Source organism: Mya arenaria, chromosome 10 (assembly GCF_026914265.1).
Source record: "Mya arenaria isolate MELC-2E11 chromosome 10, ASM2691426v1".
In the NCBI taxonomy this organism is placed as follows: domain Eukaryota; kingdom Metazoa; phylum Mollusca; class Bivalvia; order Myida; family Myidae; genus Mya; species Mya arenaria.
Window position 1 is genome coordinate 64,816,124 of NC_069131.1, and position 21,202 is coordinate 64,837,325.

The 21,202-nt window shown below is 33.3% G+C and overlaps 3 protein-coding genes and 1 long non-coding RNA gene across 4 annotated transcripts; 1 reads left to right on the forward strand and 3 right to left on the reverse strand.

Annotated features, from left to right (window-relative positions):
• Positions 1–671: 671 nt before the first annotated feature.
• LOC128206560 (uncharacterized) lies at positions 672–1,916 on the reverse strand. The gene is made up of 2 exons (XR_008256501.1): positions 1,823–1,916; positions 672–827 (listed from the first exon to the last, which is right to left on the reverse strand). It is a non-coding gene; the product is annotated as an uncharacterized LOC128206560 (long non-coding RNA).
• A 2,803-nt stretch (positions 1,917–4,719) lies between these two features.
• Positions 4,720–6,977, forward strand: LOC128204921 (putative nuclease HARBI1). Its single transcript, XM_052906322.1, has 5 exons — positions 4,720–5,143; positions 5,809–5,921; positions 6,137–6,266; positions 6,431–6,600; positions 6,759–6,977. Exons 1-5 carry the CDS (start codon positions 4,720–4,722, stop codon positions 6,975–6,977), a joined length of 1,056 nt encoding a protein of 351 aa, XP_052762282.1.
• A 2,658-nt stretch (positions 6,978–9,635) lies between these two features.
• LOC128205420 (uncharacterized) lies at positions 9,636–12,981 on the reverse strand. The gene is made up of 3 exons (XM_052907024.1): positions 12,922–12,981; positions 10,518–10,553; positions 9,636–9,927 (listed from the first exon to the last, which is right to left on the reverse strand). The coding sequence occupies exons 1-3, from the start codon at positions 12,974–12,976 to the stop codon at positions 9,674–9,676; spliced, it is 345 nt and encodes a 114-aa protein (XP_052762984.1). The 5' UTR covers positions 12,977–12,981; the 3' UTR covers positions 9,636–9,673.
• A 4,420-nt stretch (positions 12,982–17,401) lies between these two features.
• Positions 17,402–20,118, reverse strand: LOC128204922 (complement component C6-like). Its single transcript, XM_052906323.1, has 3 exons — positions 19,821–20,118; positions 17,757–17,924; positions 17,402–17,563 (listed from the first exon to the last, which is right to left on the reverse strand). The coding sequence occupies exons 1-3, from the start codon at positions 20,116–20,118 to the stop codon at positions 17,424–17,426; spliced, it is 606 nt and encodes a 201-aa protein (XP_052762283.1). The 3' UTR covers positions 17,402–17,423.
• Positions 20,119–21,202: the final 1,084 nt, after the last annotated feature.

Genomic DNA, 21,202 nt, shown 5'->3' on the forward strand with positions numbered 1-21,202 from the left:
ACAATAAATACACTGATGAGTTCTTGTCTTATGTCGTATCTAACAGTTCAGTGAATTTTAGTACAGATGGAACGGTATAATAATGACGTTTCATGTATTTCTTTATAATAAGAACAAAGCATGGACAGTGTAAAATTAATCAGATTAATCAGATAAAGCTCAACTCAATGCTATTTTTGGCTATAAGCTTTGCTAACGTTACGTTTTCAGGTTTTTTTTGAAAAAATTCTTTATAATGATCACGAAAAACTATTTTTTTTATTAAGTAAATTCAGGATTGAGTAGGAAAAATAAGCAACTAAAGCTTGTTAGGCCTAAGAACTTTGACAAATTGATGCCAGATTCTCAGCAATTTTGATTTAGAGTTGTTTGTTATTTCAACACCGTACTACTTGAACATAAGTGTAGGTGTGTCAATAACAATATTATACTTATATTTAATATTTAACTGGTACAATGCCATTTTTTTATATTATTTCAGATTGCTATATAAAATTACTGAACACTAAAATAACAATTAGATATTTTTCACTGTTTTTAATTTTTAGCCCGCTCTCACTTCAAAATTAAACGTAAACAAGCACATGGCTAGGACACATTTTATACGCATGGATGTCATATCCAAAATGACGTTACGTTCGCATACATTTTGCTCGTTTTTCTGTTAAGACTACAATTAACGTTTTATTTCCATTTTAGGCATATAACAAAAATAAAATAATATATTTGTTTCTGAGTTAACTCGCAAATCTATTTCTCCTCGTGAACGCCATTTGTATAATATATATTTTTGGTGCTCACTCGATGAATGTTTTTACGATCTTGCTCTGAAAAAACAACAACAGTTATCCTCCATAAACATTCTGCATAACTCGTGCCACAAATTAAAAAAAAATCATTTTTTCAATGAAGTATATTCTGTCACTACATATGCACTTCTAGTTCGGATGTGTCCGGGTATACAAAATATGATAGTAGGCACAATGCAAGAGCGCCATAACTCGCCCACCTAAACTTAAACCACTTTGGGTTGTTCACATGTAATTAGTGTCATCTACTAATAAAACATTTCAAAATACCACATAATTAATAAATTAATATACTACAAGTTCTTTGTATCACCAGCGTACATTTTAAAACGGTTTGACAAAATCAATATTGCGAATTTCTGCTGCCATTTTTTTTCTCAAATTCCCAAAACCGATTCTAATGGGCACGGTGTACAGCAACCGAATTAAGTTAAGAAACATATATGTAATAAAAATGCACATGTTTAAATCATATGTGTCTCATTGTTATTAAACTTATAGTTGAATAAAAATTGCGATACATTGCAATAAGTTTTACCAAAAATAACCTAAATAGTACCCATCTCTACTTATTTGCTCGTCTGCTTTATGTGGATGTGAAAATGGCCAGTGGGGTTTATAGTTAAAAGTTGTCTTTAGTTCAGAATAAACGAGATCAATGTTTTATGTCTTAAGTAAATATACACACTAAGCTATGTGTTATCTTTCGAATGCAACTTGTATTATAATGACTTTATATTATCTTTTTTACATATATGTTAATGCATTACCTTGCATACCTTCATCATGTTTTATGTCTTTCGTTCGTTCTCGTATTTGTAATTGTGTGCAAACTTGACATAAAATAATGAACGTGTTTTCAGTTAAGTTGAGCAAATCAAAACCTTCATCTGCATAAATAATATTTTACCCATTGTTCAAGTTATGAAAGTAGTTTTTCGAATAAATGGTTAAAAGATATGTATACAAAAACCTAGGTGATTTTAATGAACGTGTCAAACAACCACACCCACCATTTTGACAATTAATGATTGATTCATCCAACTCTTCGCAACATCATTCTTGATGTTTTGAGTGATTCGATTTGCTTAAAACTGTAATAAATCATTCTTCATTGACCAGTCGTTGTCCCTTGCGGAGCGTAAGGTCCATTGAGGTTGATGTATGTACATCCTTTGTACCACCAACCACCTTTATCTTTGTTACCACATGAGCTTCCCTTTGCTGTGAAATCCATTCCATTTTGGGACTTTGAGAAATAGTGGCTGTAATCCCCTGCAATGTAACAATATAACAACAGTGTGAAGAATGTCCGGTCTGATACTGCCTACTTTTCCCTCGTTTTGTAAGTCATTTCAAATTCACTGAACGTTAACATCAATGTTCTCATACACGTTTGATTATAATGATAAACTCTTAAAATATATATTATGTTTCCACAGACCCCCCACCCCCCATTAACGTGAGAATAATGAATGTCAATAAATCGATCATTTCTAAATGTCTGATCTTATACGAATTGTATACGAACATTGTGCGTATTAAATAAAATTCCAAAACTATACAAAAATGATGACTTTGGTGAAAGCAGATGTTTTTGTGATCTCCGAATAACTTGGGATTATATCGTTAACCTCTGAATTTAAGTATGGTAATTTTAATACAGTGAATGCATAACTCAATGATAATTGCAAATATATTAAAAGTTTGTTGGTGTTAACTAATGCTTATAAGCACATAATAAAATAAAAGAGCATCTCAAGTATTGTCCACCGGTAAGTTAATGCCCGTGCTATACCGTGCTGTAATTATGAATTTAAAGCGGCAAACCGCAATTCAATGATTGAAAGAAAGGAATGGCTGAATAACAGAGCTATCAGAATGAAAGGTGACTGTTTTTATGACAATTATGAACAAGCGAAACTACAGTTGATTAATACCCCCAAAAGATGCAATAAATAGCTGTAACGTACATTTCGATGATGACCTTAACTCAGCAACTGGCTGTGATAAACGTTTATTTTGGCGAATGGTTCGCTCAAAACAAAATTCGCAAAAGAATCAGTAAACGAAATCGAACACAATAACATTACACTTCGAAAACCAAACGGAATTGCAAATGCTTTTGGACATTATTTTAATGCAGAAGTATTAAATTTTAAACAGACCACAAATTACGACACGAATTTCCACGAGAAACTAAACGAGGAAACAAATACAAGACTTTTTAAATTCGAGCGACAACTCACAAGATAACATTTTAACGAAAACAGTACAGCCAAATAAACTTGAAAGCGCATTACGTAACCTAAAGAAACGAAAGGCACCGGGAAAAGACAAATTATTTAATGAACACTTGATACATGGAGAGCATACTCTTATTTCGTACTTACAAACATTATTTACGCTTATTATTAAAGGTTCATACGCTTCAAACGGGTGCAAAAAATGAGATATAATACATAAGTATAAGAAAAGCAAACCAAATGATTTTTGTAAGAGATTCAGCCCAATTACGCTACTACCTGTTATCTACAAATTATTTGAAATAAAACATCATGGACGCCTCAAACTTTGGTCCACTAAACATAGCAAACAAGTCCAAAATAAACAGCAATGTGAATATCAAAAAGGACTTGGGTCACTTACAACATTTTTTATACTACACTAAACTATTGTAGCCAACCATGAAAACGGATCAAAGTCATACGTTGCAACGCTTGACAATTCCTGAGCTTTCGATGCGTGGTGTATTTTCTACATGGCTCTATTCATTATTTACAGACAAACTTCTGTGTGATCTTGAAGATTCTGATCAAGGCCCATGTTTCGACACTCTTAAAGCAGGATATCCGACGCTAGATGATGATCTCACATTAATAGCGTAAAAAAAGCCGCCCTCCAATCGCAGAAACAACAAGTCACCAACTATGCAAACACTTAGGGCTATAAACTTAATAAAGGTAAATGTGCATTTATGATATTTGAGAAAAATTAAGTGAACATGACATTTTAAATATAAACAACACCTTGCTACATTCGACAGATTCTACGGCACATGGCGGTATTACACTTCATAGAACAATGAAGTGTTCCCATGTTGTTAGCGCAAGAATAAGAAAAGGACAAGCATCACTGTTTTCATTAATAACTATACGGGACAACTCCTATGACATTAATCCTCTTATTATGTCCAGTTTGATCAAAAAGATATCAATATCACTACAGTCTTCTATGGCGCAGAATTATGGTCATCGCTAACATTGACTGACATACTAATGATTATCTGCAAAAACGTGCTATAATCTACCCATACGATCGCGAACTGACATGGTCTTGGGTCTCCTTGGATGGATTTCCATTCTTGCCAAAATAGACATTCGTAAACATCGAATTTTTGTACACTAGGACCGCACATTCTCGTACGACGAGTATTTGATTAAAGACTTAAACTAGATCACATATAAGGAAACTAGCACAAATTGGATTCGTACCCGACATACATACTATATTAATAAAATACACTTTAGAGCACTACCTCCGTGAATACAGAGCTACGATGTGCATCGCACCTAAGTCTACATAGAAACATATCGTGCGAACTAAAGTCACAAACTATAATAATCACAGTGGCTTGACCGCATTACCGATGACCCAGAATTCAATAGATTTATAGACTTTCATCCTGAAAGGCGTCCATCCGTTCTATGGTTGAGTGCCACATTGAGAGACCTGGGCCCGTATTCACGTACGTGTCTTAGCCTCAAATGTAGACTTAGGACTCAAGACTCAGACTTTGGGCTGTAAAACGGTATTCACTAATGTTTCTGAGATCAAAGTTTGAGTTTAAAGTCTGAGCCTGAGTCTCAAATGTTGAGTCTATAATTTAGAAGTTTTGCAACCTTCAAAGATGGCGGCTGGACATAGAGCTATCGTTAGAGATCGTATGTATCTGAGGCAAGTGCCACGTCCTCGTGTTTTTCGCGATAGGAGTAACCCTCTGGAGGACCTAAGGGAAGAGGAGATATTTGCTCGTTATCGTTTCCGGCCGGATACGATCTACTTCATTGTTGATTTATGCCAGGCAGCTGCCCGGGACACAGGCAGATGTTTCGCAATACCTTTGGTGTTGTGCGTTTTAAGCTATCTGCGGTTTTTGGCAACAGGAGCTTTCCAGTTGACTGTCGGTGACACTGTCAACCTGAGCCAGCCCACAGTAAGCAGAGTTTGCCGCCAGGTTGGACAGGTGCTTTCTGCTCTTGCAGACCGGTATATCTGCTTCCCCTCCGGTGATCGTGTCCGCCAAGTGAAGCAGCAGTTCGGTGCCATGGCTGGTATGTAATATCCACTAAATATTCACTTCTTAAGCTTAAACTTTAAAGGAATTACTCAGCTAAAAAATGTTGTTTACGTCACCTCTATTGAAGGAGAGTATTCCTAGTGGGACGTAAACCTTGTACCCTGTTATGTAGGTTAACCTAAAAATAGCTCACCTATAGTCTTTCTCACTCTTTCTGTCATGAATACATGTATGTTTATGTTTACCTGGTTTTATGTATACATGTATGAAGTAAGCTATGATAAAAAAGGCTTGACAAGTGATTTTTAAGCATGACAATAACTGAGATAAATGAAGTTGTGCCTGTTTGACATATTCCTTCATTTCAATGCAAATATTACTGTTGATATACTGTAAATATTTTAGTAAAATAAGTTAGAATTGCATGTACAAGGAGTTCTACATGTATTTCATCAGTGTTGAAAGAATTAACTAATATATAAAATATTGATAAATGATCCAATTCCTCATTTGATGTAATTATATGTTCCATGTAAAAGTCTGAGTATGAATTTCAATACATTAAAGTTTTACTATGTTTTTTCAGGAGCCATTGATAGTAACAGATGATATACAGTTCCTGTTTTCTGAACACCTTAGACTGGGGCCAATAACAAAAAAATCTTACTTAGTCTAAAGTTATACATGATCATGTTTCAGGCTTTCCCAACGTTGTCGGGGTAATTGATTGCACCCATGTTTCGATAAAGAAGCCATCGGCCAATCCAGAGGATTACATTGGGAGGAAAGGAATACCTACAATAAATGTTCAGGTAAATTGAAAATAATTGAATTGAATGTTATCCATTTTCCAAGATGTTGAATTCATTTACCATAACCATCTTAATCCTTGAGTTTGTACTTAATTATAAAGGTATATTTAACATGACATTTATTGAACTGATTTGAATTATATGTAATTTAGCATTTTTGAAATCACTAATATTAAACTGTGTATATTTCAGGCTGTATGTGATGCCTCATATAGGATTACATCAGCAGTAGTGATGTGGCCAGGGAGGACACACGATGCACGAATCTGGCGCCAATGTGCACTCCGAAGGAGGTTTTAAGACGGTATGACCATGTTGTATATGACTTAATCAATGGATACATTGGTACTGTTAAATGAAACCATATGCCTCCTGTCTAGTTATAGCATGCATTCATACAGATATATATAGGCATACTAGATAAAGAAGTTAAAAAAACTGGGACAATATGGCTATTTTTTAATTGATATGTTGTGTAGTTGTAACATAATGACACATTTTACCCACAGGTGATATGCAAGGGTTTTTACTTGCTGACAGTGGGTATGCCTGTACAAGGTATATGTTAACCCCCTACATGAATCCTGTGGGAGAGGCACAGGCACGTTACAATGGGGCACTGTGTCGCACAAGGGTCACTGTTGAGCAAACCTTTGGAATTTTAAAGCAAAGATTTCAGGTAGAATAACATTTACACTTTTTAAAATTTCTCTCTGCTTAATGAATATTATACAGATGTATGACAATGTATTAATTATATAAAATATAGTAATATAAAGTAATTTGTTCTTGCAATGTGTGTTTTTTTTCCAATTAAATGCATTTCCTTGTTGTTAGGTACTTCGGAGGAAGTTGAATTGTTATCCAGAAAGGGCATGTGTGCATATCAGAAACTGCATCACATTGCACAATCTGGGGATCGATCGGAGGGATATCGTTGCTGTTGACCCAATTGACCCCAATGATAACCCCCATTATCATGGAGTTGATGTTGGGGACAACATGGATGGGAGGGCCGCCAGGGAGTACGTGACCAGAATGTACTTTGAGCGATAGGTAAAATCACTTGTAAAACAACATTCATTTTATCAATACATACACATGTAATGTTAAATGTGTTGCGCTTTTCTGGCAGAACATCATAGATGGCAATCATAACCTCTTTTTTTCATTTCAGGTGCCGAGATCCTGGCGTCTATGTACCCATTAGCTTTTAATCATCCTCTGATGCATGCTAACCTGCTTGTAACATAGCATCAAGATGGACGGTGAATGTGTTGTACACCGTTTAAGCTATTAGCAAGGCAACCTTAGCACAAAAGGACCTTGGGGTTCGGGTTAGGAACGCATGGTTTTCATACAGGACGACCAAGCACTAGTTCGCGGAACATGCATGTAAAGTGATAAGTTTAACCTAACAGACTGATTTCCTGTTTTGTTTCTAGTTTTCATTTGAAGTAAGCATATAAAAACAACAAAGACATCATTTGATATGTTTCATGTTTTAATTATCTTACCACTATGAACAAGTAACAATGTGGAATGCTTCATATCACAAGTGTTTTCATAAATGAACAGGCCCCAACTTCTCAAGTGTATTATAAAAAGGATTAAGTTTATATCACTATTTTTGTTTTTCAATAATTTGCATTATATTTACTTTTTAAGAACTTTTATACTTTAGGTATATGCTGTATGTAAATAACATTTAACTATTTATTTTCAATCCAATTCAAATTGAAAGAAGTTTTGATAAATTGTGACAAAAGCATAAACTCTTAGAAAGTTAACAATGATGACATTAACAATGCTGTAAACTTAAAACACTTCTTTTCAATACACCATTATAGTACAAACAAGAGCTGTCACAGAGACAGCGCGCTCGACTATTCGGCCGCTTTTCAGTATCAGGATTGAAAATATCTGAGGTAGTACGCAAATTTTGACATAAATTCTTAGTCGAAACAGGGGCTTAATTATGTCAAAATGATTGACACAGTTACCTCCTCCTGTGTACATGTTGCGGGCATGATGGTGAACAAGCATGCAAAGTTTCCAAGCTAGATGTCAATGGAGTTTGAAAATATTTCAGATAGTACGAAAACTTTAATGTAAATTCTAATTAGAAAAAGGGGCATAATTTTGTCAAAATGCTTGATAGAGTAACCTCCTCTTGTGTACACATATTTGAGGTGGTACACAAACTATTACATTTTTTTTATCATAAGTGGTTACGCCGACGCTCAGGTGAATAGGATAGCTCTCCTTATTCTTCGAATAGTCGAGTTTAAAACGATGAGGAACAACACTCATATATACACCACAGTTTTAACAAAGCATGTAATTCAAATCATCCATAGGGCTTAGTGTTACAACTAGCTACAATTAAGCAATGAAAGTACAATACATATGCAAACATCACATACAGTTTTAGTTAGGACCGATATCATATCTAATGTACACTTCTATAATATTTGACAACGATCGGTATTATTTGAAACCTAATATTAGTGTTTTATTTTGACTAAATCATTTGTACTGATAATATAAACAACAAAGGTAAGTGACGTTCATGAAAATTGAAAGCCATACTTCCATGGACAGACTTTCATACTTTATAAACGATACTATCTATTGTTCAATGTTAAGTAAATTTCGACAAGAACGTAAGTCATTACCTTAATTCTTATTAATTCACCATGCCATTGTTGACAAAAAGAACAAAATCACTTATTGACTGTCCAAATATTGGATAAAATCACCATAAATTCAGATGAAATGTGTTTGTAAATTCCGTTAACATTTCAGACTTTGCATAAAATGACAAACTATCAAAATCAGTTCCAATTAAACAGAGACAGCTGTTTTTTTCATGTAACTGAGATGTAATGTTCATAACATATGAATAATATGAGTTGAATTTGATATATATCAACTAAAAAAAATACATAGAGTCAGTGTTGTATATATATATATATATATATATATATATATATATATATATATATATATATATATATATATATATATGTAGTCATGCAGTCAAAACACAGGGAAAGCTATCAATAAAAAGTATATACATTTGCATCTATAAAATGATCATTATGAAATTAATCATTAATATAAATTAACAGTGTCAATCATAAAGAGGATACTTTCTCAAACTCCAGATGAACCTTGTGAATTATAAATGAATGAGAACTGTGTAACAATTGGATATTTGAAAAGTAACAAGCAATACCCTTAACTTAATTGTCTGATGACTTTATGGCACCATACATTTTATAAATTTGATATGTATAAACTATATAGCAAACTACATACCTTATGTCCTTAATAAATAATTACTTCAGCAAACTTTACAAAGAATATTTCATTGGACATTGATGAACAATGATGTGTAACATATATATGAAATGTCATCATCAAACTTAGTGGGATAACATATATGGTTTAAAAACTTTAATAGCACATGAATTTCAGGGCATTACTTACTACAACAAGTACATTTTGACTTGATCAAAAATAAAGTCACCTAAGCAAATCAAACATGCAATTCAAGACTGTACAAAGCTTTAAATATTTGAAGATTGATGTAGGATCTCAAAAGTAAGTTTGAAGAAGTTAGCTTAAACAAGTACATCACCTTTAAATATACAATGAAAAATACAGGGACAAGCCTAAAATGTTTCAAAGACAATATAACAGTGTGCTTGTTACTTTCAAATATCCAATGAATTGGTTGAGCAGAATTATTTATTAAAAGTAAAGGAATCTACAAAAGGATTTCCTGAATGAAACTCAATGGAAGACCTTTGTAAATAATAACTTTTGGCAGCATCAGAAATCTTCACTGAAATAAGTGCATTTTTTTGTTCTAATAATAGGTCCATCTGGAGCTTGATTTGTTTGGTCTCCTCCCTAATCCTGACATTGTCAAGCGATAGGTTTTCTGCAGTTAATTCATTTATTGTGGACTGCTCCGTGGTGACAATTTTTCTTTTTGCTGAAAAACAACAAAAAACATATTTTTTATTTTATACTCGACTTAATACATATAATGTTAGTATAGCTATCACATTTATCATTTACTTCAATAATACATTATTTTAAAACAAAATCACTATATGCTGCTTGATAAATTATAGAAGAGATGTTATATCTGCTTTTCTTACAATTATGATATCAAAGCGTAACACTTTCTATTAAAAATTTTTCAAGAGGTTCTTTACATGAAAATACTTCGTTTGGTGCAAATATGGTGTACAATCCCTTGAAAGCAATCAACACGTACAGGAGTGTTAAGCATTTACTAATAGTTCAAGAATTTGAACTTAACAGTATTCATGAACACTAGATTCTTCACAAGGAAATATATTGGCAACATAAGAACACTGGCATATCAATACAGTATATGCATGAAACACCTTATATGTTATTGCTAAAAATAATATCAGATAAGACCTTTTCGAATTTGAGTTAATTTAAGATCTACCACAGCAGATGGTACAAGCACAGGAAGTGTATGCATAAAAAGATCTGTCATAAACTACGACACAAAAAAGTCTCATTTAATCTTTAGTTAAATGAAATTACCTTTCCCGGTCTTTTGTCTGCACGACTTCAATGGACCTGAAAGATATGAAAAAGTTAATTTGTTACGTCGACTATATTTAAGCTGTACTCTCACTCATATTCTGACTGTTTTAAAAACTTTTTTATTTCTTGTCTCAGAAAGATAAAAATTTGGCGTGAAATATCAGCAAACAAGTAATAAAATATTGCTGACAAAACATCAACTTGCAGATTTTCATATTTCTGTTCGAAAAATAATTGCTAAAACTGTTACTAACAGTTTAGGAAACATAAAATAGTATAATAGTAAAAACAAGAGCTGTTACAGGGACAGCGTGCTCGACTAGTATGCCGCTGTTCAGTGAAAGGATTGAAAAGTGTTAGAAATGGATCACTGTAAGATTAGATTTCATTTGGTTACATTGAAAATGTTAACAATTTTGTTGTGTGGTTGTATACAATTGTATTAAGTCTCAATGCAATACATCACGTAGTTGCCGAGATATTATCCTGTTTGTGCTAACATGCAAGACCTTAACCGGATTTTGTGAGATATAGTTATTGTACTTGATTTAAGACGAAGGTTAAATGTTTGGGAGCCTGTGTGTAAAATTTCAATGCAATATAAGATGTATTATCTGAGGAATAGACTTATAAGTGGTTACATGCAAAACCTTAACCAGAATTTCTATGTCCAAGAAAGGGGACATTATTTGAATTTATTACAAACAAGTGTTATCTAACTGGTTTAATTTAAGTAGGTGTGATCATTGAATACCATTGTTTAAAGTCTCAATGCAATAACTCAATTTGTATCATGTATGGGTGCTTTTCAAAGTAATGAGGCTTTTTCTTTTATCTCTCCTAACTTTTATTCCTTTCACTTTCAGTAAGCGTTTTCATGCCAATTATGGGCCAATCAATCTTGTTAAGGGAATTGTTGAGTTTCAAATGGATGGCTTAATCAGCAAAGAAGTTGTGTAAGAATATAATATTATTTAGAAGAAATAAAATTAAGAGAAATGAGGAAACAATAAAAGTCCAGAAAATGACAGACAAAATAAAAGGTGAAATGTTAAAATGAGAAGGTATGAACACCCACAGTTGAAGCAGCATCAGTTCAGAAAAAGCACAATATGCAAAACAACCCCTTCAGAGGGATTCCATGGCATGGGCCTCCACAATTAACCGTCTGGTAAACCGAAGTGAAGGTCTTAAAATAAGTCATTTTGTAGAAAATTACACAATTGGTGATGTCTGTCAGTCATATGCATAAGAAAAGTAGGCACACCAACTAAATCAATTTTTTTTTAAAAAAAGGCAGCTAGTATACACAAGCAATGCTAAGAATATGTGGAGTTGCAAGAAAGGTCTGGCAATTTGAGCGCCTAAACATAGACCGAAGTAAAACCATGTCAAAGCAAGGTGAACTTAAATCATTGTGGAAACCAAAAGTTGAGAATTTTCTTGAATTTAATTCTTGAATAATGCCTAATAAAACAGATACTATTATATTGAGTAGGATGCCAAAGGCAAATAGGGATCTTTTAATTTAGACATGCTCACAAAAGTGTTTGTTAGGTAACAATTCATTTTTGGTTTCAAATTTAGACAAAAATGTGTTGATTTTTTTTTTGAGTTTTCTTAAACAACTGAATTATTATGCACATGACTACATACAGGTACCAATTACTGATTATAAAATTTAGAAAAACATCTGATTTATACTAGGTTCTTGTCATAAGACACTTTTATAGATCATCAATATTGATAGAAATGTTTGCAATATTTGGATTTAAGGTCAAAATATTTTTTTTATTTGTATTTCCTGATAATTTACCGAAATTATTTCCATGCAATTTGAAGTATTTACTTTCATGTAAAATAGGTGACAATCATGAAAACTGGGTTTGAATTTTCAACCGCTATGTCACACTTTTGCCTCATTTATTTGAAAAGCACCCATATTATGTGTGCGTGCACACAAAACCTAAACCAGAATTTCTAAGTCGTACAATAAACTATTTAAATTAAATGCAAACAATAGTTATCTTAATTGGTTAATCAAACAGGTTGAATTGTTAAGTACAATTGTAAGAAGTTTCAATGCAATACTTCAAGAAATTGCTGGGAAATTAAACAAGGTGTGTTGGAAAACCGGCGCTTGGGTGAGTAGTATAGCTCTCCATATTCTTCACATAGCCGAGCTAAAACTGAATGCCATCAGACAAAATTGTGTGATTCTATCAACGTAGCTCATATGATAATGTATGACAACATTTTTTTTCTGTACCAGACAACATTGCACGCATACATTCAGCCTTCCTGCAATACATAACACATTAATGAAAGTGAAAGGGTTTAAGGAATTGAATTGCTTCCATTGATTTCATGTTGGGATAAGGAAAAGAATGAAATATTTTACCTCCTGATGTTTCTGGGATAGTGGCCTCAGACGTTGGCTCATCTGCCATGATCATTGAGGCCGGTTTCGAGGCCCGAAAATTTGTTCAAGGTCTGCAATAATAAAAATCATCTCGAAAGTTTGGCATGGCACGCTGGATTGTTATTTCAACAATGGAAAACTCGTACAACTTCTACCAGTATACATAATGTGATTTGATTTTGTATTTATTATTCAAAGTCATAACAATTTCAACCAAAATATGAACACCTTTAAAATAAAAACTTGTTTCAGTCATCAAAATTAGACTTTTGGATGAACAAGCCCGAACTATTGTTTTATTGCATGAAATCATTTTTATGAACAAGCCCTGCTAAATAAAATTCAGAATTTGAGCAAGCCCGGAAGACATTTTACCAGAGATGAGGGCTTGCTGTTTACTGTCAATCAATTTGACATGAATATACGGGTCACGGACACTACGGACCATGGATATTACGGACCAGACATTACGGACCAGATTTAGGGACACTACGGACCAGATTTAGGGACATTACGGACCATCTTCAGAAACTTACGGACCATCATTTATAATGTTTTTAAACATTTGTTTTTTTTAATTTATTCACTCATTGGTCTTAAATTTGTTAATAAATACTTGAATATTAGTGCTCAGTATGAAAATTATCTTTAATGTAACTGAAAAATCCCAGGAAATTCCAATGTTAAACATCAATGTATTTTTATAAAATATTATAATAATTTTAATAATAATGAACGAAATATGTGTTTATCCTATAATTGTACATGTGAATATTAATGTTTTCATATGTGATCGATTGCTTTCTGAAATAAACTTAAAATCGTCATATGTGTTTGTTTTCCGTTTCATCTGTTTTAATTGAAAGGTTCAGTCAGTGACCAAATGGTTGGTTTCGCCAATGCCCGTGACAACTTCGTGTGTGGCAAGATGGTCTGCCACACACGACTCTGCCACAGATAATGCAGCCGATGGGCCCCCTCCTGTTGGTGGATGCCGCAGCCCACTGACTTTGTTGATGGCTAAACAAAACAAAGATAATATGCAAGAAAATGTACTTTTCTGTCATCTTTTCACACCTGTCTGAATCAACAATTAAAGCAACCAAACATCTAGAAATATTTTGTTTTAGTTAATGATGTTAGTCACTGACACAGTGAGACTTGACACAATGAGATGCATATAATCATATACATGTATACTTTCAGTAACTTCTGCAATTTTTCGTTGCAAATCTTTTAGATTGTTTCTGCCTCTATGAACTAGTAGCATGGTAAACATATTTTACTTACAACGTCCTTTTACATTTTGAAATTTTTTCCGGCACTGTTCCGAAGAACGTGGAGCTGTAAATTCACTGAAATATAACAACATGAGGTGTTTTACTTTTAATTATTTTAACTTCAGTAATTCTTACTAAGTTGAATGTCCACTGGTAATTGTTTCAATGTATATTGCATTCTTATAAAAGTTTGAATATTTTTTTTATGGATGATTTTCATTCAATTGCCAAATCAATAACAAGTGTATACCATCAATACAATGTTGATACATGTACATTATAAATTAGTACAGTATGTTTCAGTGGAACAATAATGTGGCAGTAATACAGCTATGCATGGCCATGTTACGTAACTGTTATTTATAATAAAATTGTTGAAAACTGTGTTTAATACCGCATGCAAAATATTAACCTTATGAACAATTATCCTTCATGCCATGCTGTCTCAAAAAGAAATAACAACAAAAACACATGTACAAATAAGTCATAAAGTCTGTTTCAACTATCAAACGTACTGGCTCACAACAGTGGCAATCTCTTGCCACTTTGCCCGGCGTTTAGTTGAAAAATTTTCAACGCCACACCCTCTCATCTCTCCGAAAAGAAGATCCCAATTTTCACGTACGAGGCAGCAGCTGCCTCTGTCCATGGGGGACTTTTTTTGTTAAGAAACCCTAAAAGAATAACAACGTTATAATATCTAAACTTTCTAGTCCATTGCTAAGGTATCTACGTAAAAAAGAGTTCTCAATGAGAAATTATTCAGTGTATGATCAGCATGTAAATTACTTTTTTAACGAAATGCATGATATCAGTATCAATAATTTATAATAAAAAACATGTAAACAATATACCTGTCGAGTCCATTATCCGTCTGTCAGTGATGTAACGGCGCGTGCGAGCACCTGCTGACGTAATCATGGAAAAATACCGCTTGCATCATCGACATAAAGTATTCTCAGCTGAGTCTGAGTCTAAAATCGTTAGTGAATACCAAAATCAAAATAGTCTCAGCATAGCCTGAGTCTGAGACTGAGACTGAGTCTGAGTTTGAGTCAATAAAAAATGTACGTGAATACGGGCCCAGATCCGCGATTCATAAATATACGTATAATTTATTGAAACAACGCCAAATATTTCCCCACACTTTACTGTCAAAAATTGTATTTGGTCGAGACAGACTCTATTGAGGAAGCACCCTTATTGCTTGTTTTTCGTTTTTTTCTTATCAAAACTCACTTGAATATAAACATGTGTGTGTTTTACCAATCTCAACGTTAAACCGTAATAAATGAACGTTTAGTAAAATGTTTAGATGCATCCATTTTCTGAACCTGATTTATTTTTCGAAATTATAAATACATTTATCATGAACCAAATGAGCACCTCAAACAACAGTTATATTTGCTCGCCATTTTCTAAATTAGTGCGATTATAACAAAACGTTTTTACTTATCTTTTACTTTTTTCAGAAGTTTTTCTCGATCGTTTGTATGCTACATCGCACGACGAGTGTGACAAGATTTTACAAACAGTTATAATACTGGGTCCAACAATCGTGATAAATATGGTACACATAAACTCATGCTTCGAGCTCATTGTTTTTAACTCCGGTGTTGGGTGCAGTAGCTTTTACTTATTGCTACAAATTGTCTGATAATAAGGTCAAGATAAGGTAACTCTACCAGCGGTTCCCGTGCCATTCCCTCCTACGTGCAGTTTGTACCCCGGTGCATCTCCTAACCGGAAGTCCGGCCACTCTTCGTAAGCCTCGCTTCCGTCGGCGGCACCTACCTCCATGCGAAGAGTAGTATTTCCCTGATCCGCGAGCTCTTTAATGTATCTTAACCCTTAAATAGAAACATAACACTAATCAAAGTCAGAAGGAAAGTGGGAACGATTTAAAGGGAATATGACGACAAGGAAATTAGTCCAAATATTTTAGTTATTTGTATGATTATTATTTATGAGCGAATGACATTGGGTATAATACATTGGATGTATAGATACACGAAGCGTTTGCTATAATTGGTTAATGGTTTTCAAGTGCTTGTTGTTATTCTCGACATTTACCAAGCCAGAATTCAGCTGATGGCTTTCCAAACCCTTCAGTGTAAGCCTTGAGATCTAAGTAAAACTCCTCCGATCCGTCATACCGGTTTTGGAATACCTAGAGATAAAGGAAGGCTTTTGTTACAAAAAAAACACCTAGAGATAAGGGAAAGCTTTTACTAACCAGTATACTAGAACTATTCAAAATACAACAATGTCTTAAGAATGGACAAATGTGTAAAAATGTTGATATACTTTATACGTTAATGGTTTTATTTGTATATAAAATACTCATTTGAAAATAAGCGATGAGATAAGGCGTTCAAACTTCGAGTAGTTGATATCATTTATGTGTCATGGATATTTGATGTGATAGGGTAGAAACTCATATTTTGTTGGTTGTATTTTTCCCTATTTGTATGTTTTGTTATTTTTGTACACGCATCATTTTCCTTGTCCTTACGATGTAATCTAATACACCTTATTACCCATAATACGGAGTCATTTGTGGTTATATACAAAAATCAGTACATGATTACTGTTTGATCAATCTTAAATATCATCCGATTGTTTTTGATATTAAAAAAATAAATATGATATAATATAAATTCATTCTCACCATTTAATTCCCAGAAACTAAAAAATCAAATAAGTTTATCGAATAATATGATATGTGTTAAAATTGTTGCATGCCATATATATATGTTTTTGAATGTTTATGTGTTATTGTGACGATAAGCTTGTTATGGTTAAGTCTAATAAATATTCTGTTCTGTATATGGAAAGCTCAGTTGTCGAAAGTTTAAACATAGACCCCGTTTAATGGCGCAATTGATTTCGCACAGTTACGGCATGAAATAGTTAATTTCCACTCAAATTTCTGTTAAAGACTGTAATATTTCACTTTTTTCATACTGTTACATTCCGTCTTAATTATAGAATGATGCGAATAAAGTTAGGAAATCGAGCAAATAAATAAATTCCATTTACAAAGTACACAAATCTTTTATCCCCAATATTTGAACAATTTAAACGCAATTTTATTTCAGATACAAGGTATACCGTTTAAGCGTATAAAAGCTAACATTTTAAACTAAGATATTTTCTTACTATCTTTCCACGTACAACCCCTATCGGATAACATAACACTTAACAAACCGTCCATCCTCCATTCCTTGACGTCATGTCGCAATACACACTGATAGCCGTCTTGGATTTCCACAAGTTGACTCGATACACCCCGTCAGGTGAGGATGGACATTTACGATAAATATCCAGACAATCTGTCACTGAAATTTAAATGGTCGTAAGAGTAGACTGATTTGCTTGCAAAATGCAAAAATAAACAGTTTGTGGTTAAACATTATCCACCAATTGAAACTAATTAACAGTATGTACATAATACCTTCAATATATAAAAAAATGAGTTAACAGAAAATGTGTGATTTCCCGAGTTTAAATCCCTGATGATTAAAAGTTTACCTTTTGTTTGAGCCCCATCGCACATTCGCCATTCTTTGGCGTCACCATGGCAATATCTCCCGTGACTTGAGGGTGTTGGGTTGTCACATCTACGCACGCGTGTTTGAAATCCCTCACCACATGCTACTGAGCAGGAACCCCACGACTCCCAGTCCGACCATCCTCCCCCTGAAATAAAAATAAAGTTCAGTTACTGGCTAACATTCATTCACGGTAGCTGGAGTTAGCACACTGTACTGGGGAACTAAATTGCAAACAATAGCCGCAAAAACTTTTACTGAACGCAGGGCTGTAATGATATAACGATGAAAGATTAAGTTTAAAAACTCTGGCCGACAAACTTTCTCTCATCTTTCATATCTGCTAATGCAGTATCTTTATTTTACAATACAGCTTCGTTTAATAAAGTTGGGGGGGGGGGGTATTTTGTTAATGTAAACAATAAGTGAGTAAATTGTTCGGTTGCATACAAAATAGCGAATATAAGAAATAGTACCGATTCTGGTATACACTTTTGTTGACATATTCTCGAAAATAAGTGCGTCCTGTATGTGGAGATCGGCAACACACCATAGCATGCCCATTTACTGAATACATGTTAATCTTTTTTTTATTTGTTCACTTGAATGAATTTTAATTTAACGTTAGTCCCTTAAAGCCAATTCTATTGAGCATGTTACAGGAAAGAATCAATGAATAAAGGTATAAATATTTTCTGTGATGGTATACATTTTACTTTGTAATCACATACATAAGGAAAATGACGCAGTGTTATAGTACATAACATATCTTTCTGAAACAGTTTCTGAAATATTCCAATTGATACATGAGTTTACCTTCGTTTGCCGTTGCGTGATGTAGGCACTTGTTTATAACACTTTAATGCACATTGTTGTTTTTACGTTAAATCATAATTATATGCGTTAATTTGTTATTGGTTATATTAATACTATATTGAAAATGAAGAGATTATTTTGCACAGAAAATTGCAATCCAGGTACGGTATTCTAGCATAAATAGCACAAAAATCAGTTTTGATTACTTCTACCGATAATTCCCGTTAGTCAGTTAATTAGAACTGATTTATTATGTACAATATGGCCGGTTGGAAGAATTCTTTTGAATATAGACAGAGTTTTTCTTCTTATAAATCCACTTTTTTGTTTGCAACCGAACATTTTTCTAGCATAATATTTCCATCATACAAACTTACACCATCCCCAACCCCTTTGTTTACATTTAATGGTTAAATATGGCAACAGTTTTAGTTTTTCCATTGTTCAACGCTGATGATATTAAACCACTGACGGTCACAAACACAATGGATTAATGATGAATTAACGTGTTTTTTATTTATATATGTATGGTCAGTAATGATTGTACGCTGTGTGTCTCTGGTTTAGTGTGGGTTAGTTCATAACATTATGCCTTTCTTAACAGTTAGTCTTTGTTTAATTTTTTTGCTACTGAGCTTGTCTATGCAGCCTCCATTGTATTACTCATAAATTATATACACCAATGGACACTACATGGACGATCTTGTTATAATAAACACAACGAGGCCAAGCAGTTAAAGGTTTATAACAACTTTTGTTCCATAAAAATATTCTAGTTAAAAGAAAAATGAAGTAATATTTTTTCAAGAAAATTAAGTTAATATGTACTCACAAATCTTATATTCATGTTCTGCAAGAAGACGTTTAATTTCACTCTTGTTTTCTTCAGTGTTATTTAAAATTTATAATGATTTCACGTATTTGTTTGCATGAATGGTCAGTATTGTTTGTACGTTGTCTGTCACTGGTTTAGTGTATGTAAGCATTTTGCCTATTCCCCTCTGTTAGTCTTAGTTTAAATTGTTGTTTAATGTGCTGTAGTCTCCATTGTATTTCGTATGAATAATAATGCACCGATGCGATCTACATGGAAAATCGTGCTGTAAGGTAAACACATCACAGCCAAGCAAAAGGCCAAATATTGATAAAATTTTCTTTTCCGTAACAAGTTATTCTAATTAAAATTAGATAGAGAATATCGGTTTAAGAAAATTAACTTCATACGTACCCACAAAATTCGAGTCATGTTCTTCCGTGTTATTTATAAGTGATTGTATCAACAGTTTGACATCTTGAACACGTTTGTAGTTGTTTTCAATTCGCGAGTCATGTTTTGCAAAAAGATTTTTTAATTCCCTCTTGTTCTCTTCCGTATTATTTATAAGTAACTGTATTAACTGTTTGACATCTTGAACACTTTTGTAGTTATTTTCAATTCCCGAGTTCTCATTCATTATTTCTTTATTGTCTTTCAAAACCATTTCCAAAACTTTCTCTTCATAATTGAATGTCAATTCTTCTTTCATGTCTTCAGAAAGAACGAAGCACACAATACTTGCAACTGCGCAAAGATTTACAAGAAACTTCATTTCTGCATTTAGCCTCATCTGATGTTAAGAACAATTTAAGTTACTGCACACGCGAGTATGGCTTGAGGTCTACCGAATGGAAACCTTTGCTTAAGTTGTATTTCATTTAAATGCCGTAGAATCCTTTCAATATGCGTACCATTAAACTTCAGAGTCGACTGATGATATTGTTTTAAAACTAAATAAAGAAAAATGGGACAAAGACAAAAATCACAAAGCTGAAGGTTTTACTCTAATTGCACTATAAGATTTATCATTTAGCTTGCTGTTAGAAAGTTAATAAATTTCGACACTAAGGTTGACAGAGACAACCAGAAAAAAGGATGTGAATGAATCATTTTAACAACAGGTTTTATTTTAACTATAGTGTCCTGTTCTGTTCCTTACCTACATACCGTTTCTCTCAACACCTTATAGAGGTTTTATTGAAACTATAGTGTCCTGTTCTGTTATGTTTGTATTAAATTTTATTATTCATTGTATATTAATTGAATGAACGTTCTCGATTGATAAATCGGTCCTGGTGAATGCGAGTTGTATTAATTTTTATGTTCACAAGATGAAATATATTGCGATTATTCACTGGAACTAACAATTGCTCTTTTTATTGTATGCCCATAAAGGATTTGATATGGCATTAAATTGTAGATTTTAAGAAATGCGCGCAAATTGCATGCGATAATGAACTTTATCCCATCCCTGTGTTTGCTGACGTTTGAGTTTGAAGTGAGAGCGGGCTGAAATTTAAAGACAGTTAAACATACATATATTTGATTAGGACAGAACGTTTGCTGTAGTAATACTCTACAACAAACTAAAAACGCATTTTATTCTATGCTTTTTTTGAAAACTGATCAAAGAGCTCGTTAAATATTTTCGCCTCGAAAAATAGCTAACATTTGGTTGTCATGTTTTTTTTATGGCCATTGACGTAAGATGATTAAAGTTACATTCCAAGAAAACATTTTGTATTAATTTATCAAAGATAACACTCTAAATTGCATTTTATCTGTCGGCCTGT

Coding starts and splice junctions, on each gene's coding strand:
- LOC128204921 (XM_052906322.1), top strand. CDS start 4,720: ATGGCGGCTGGACATAGAGCTATCGTTAGAGATCGTATGTATCTGAGG. Junction 5,144..5,808: donor GCAGTTCGGTGCCATGGCTG/GTATGTAATATC, acceptor ATCATGTTTCAG/GCTTTCCCAACGTTGTCGGG. Junction 5,922..6,136: donor TACCTACAATAAATGTTCAG/GTAAATTGAAAA, acceptor TGCCTCATATAG/GATTACATCAGCAGTAGTGA.
- LOC128205420 (XM_052907024.1), bottom strand. CDS start 12,976: ATGATCATGGCAGATGAGCCAACGTCTGAGGCCACTATCCCAGAAACA. Junction 10,554..12,921: donor TATCCCAGAAACATCAGGAG/GTAAAATATTTC, acceptor CATATCTTTCAG/GTCCATTGAAGTCGTGCAGA. Junction 9,928..10,517: donor CAGACAAAAGACCGGGAAAG/GTAATTTCATTT, acceptor GTTGTTTTTCAG/CAAAAAGAAAAATTGTCACC.
- LOC128204922 (XM_052906323.1), bottom strand. CDS start 20,118: ATGAAAGAAGAATTGACATTCAATTATGAAGAGAAAGTTTTGGAAATG. Junction 17,925..19,820: donor ACATGACTCGAATTTTGTGG/GTACGTATGAAG, acceptor TTTTTATTTCAG/GGGGAGGATGGTCGGACTGG. Junction 17,564..17,756: donor CGATGGGGCTCAAACAAAAG/GTAAACTTTTAA, acceptor TTTAAATTTCAG/TGACAGATTGTCTGGATATT.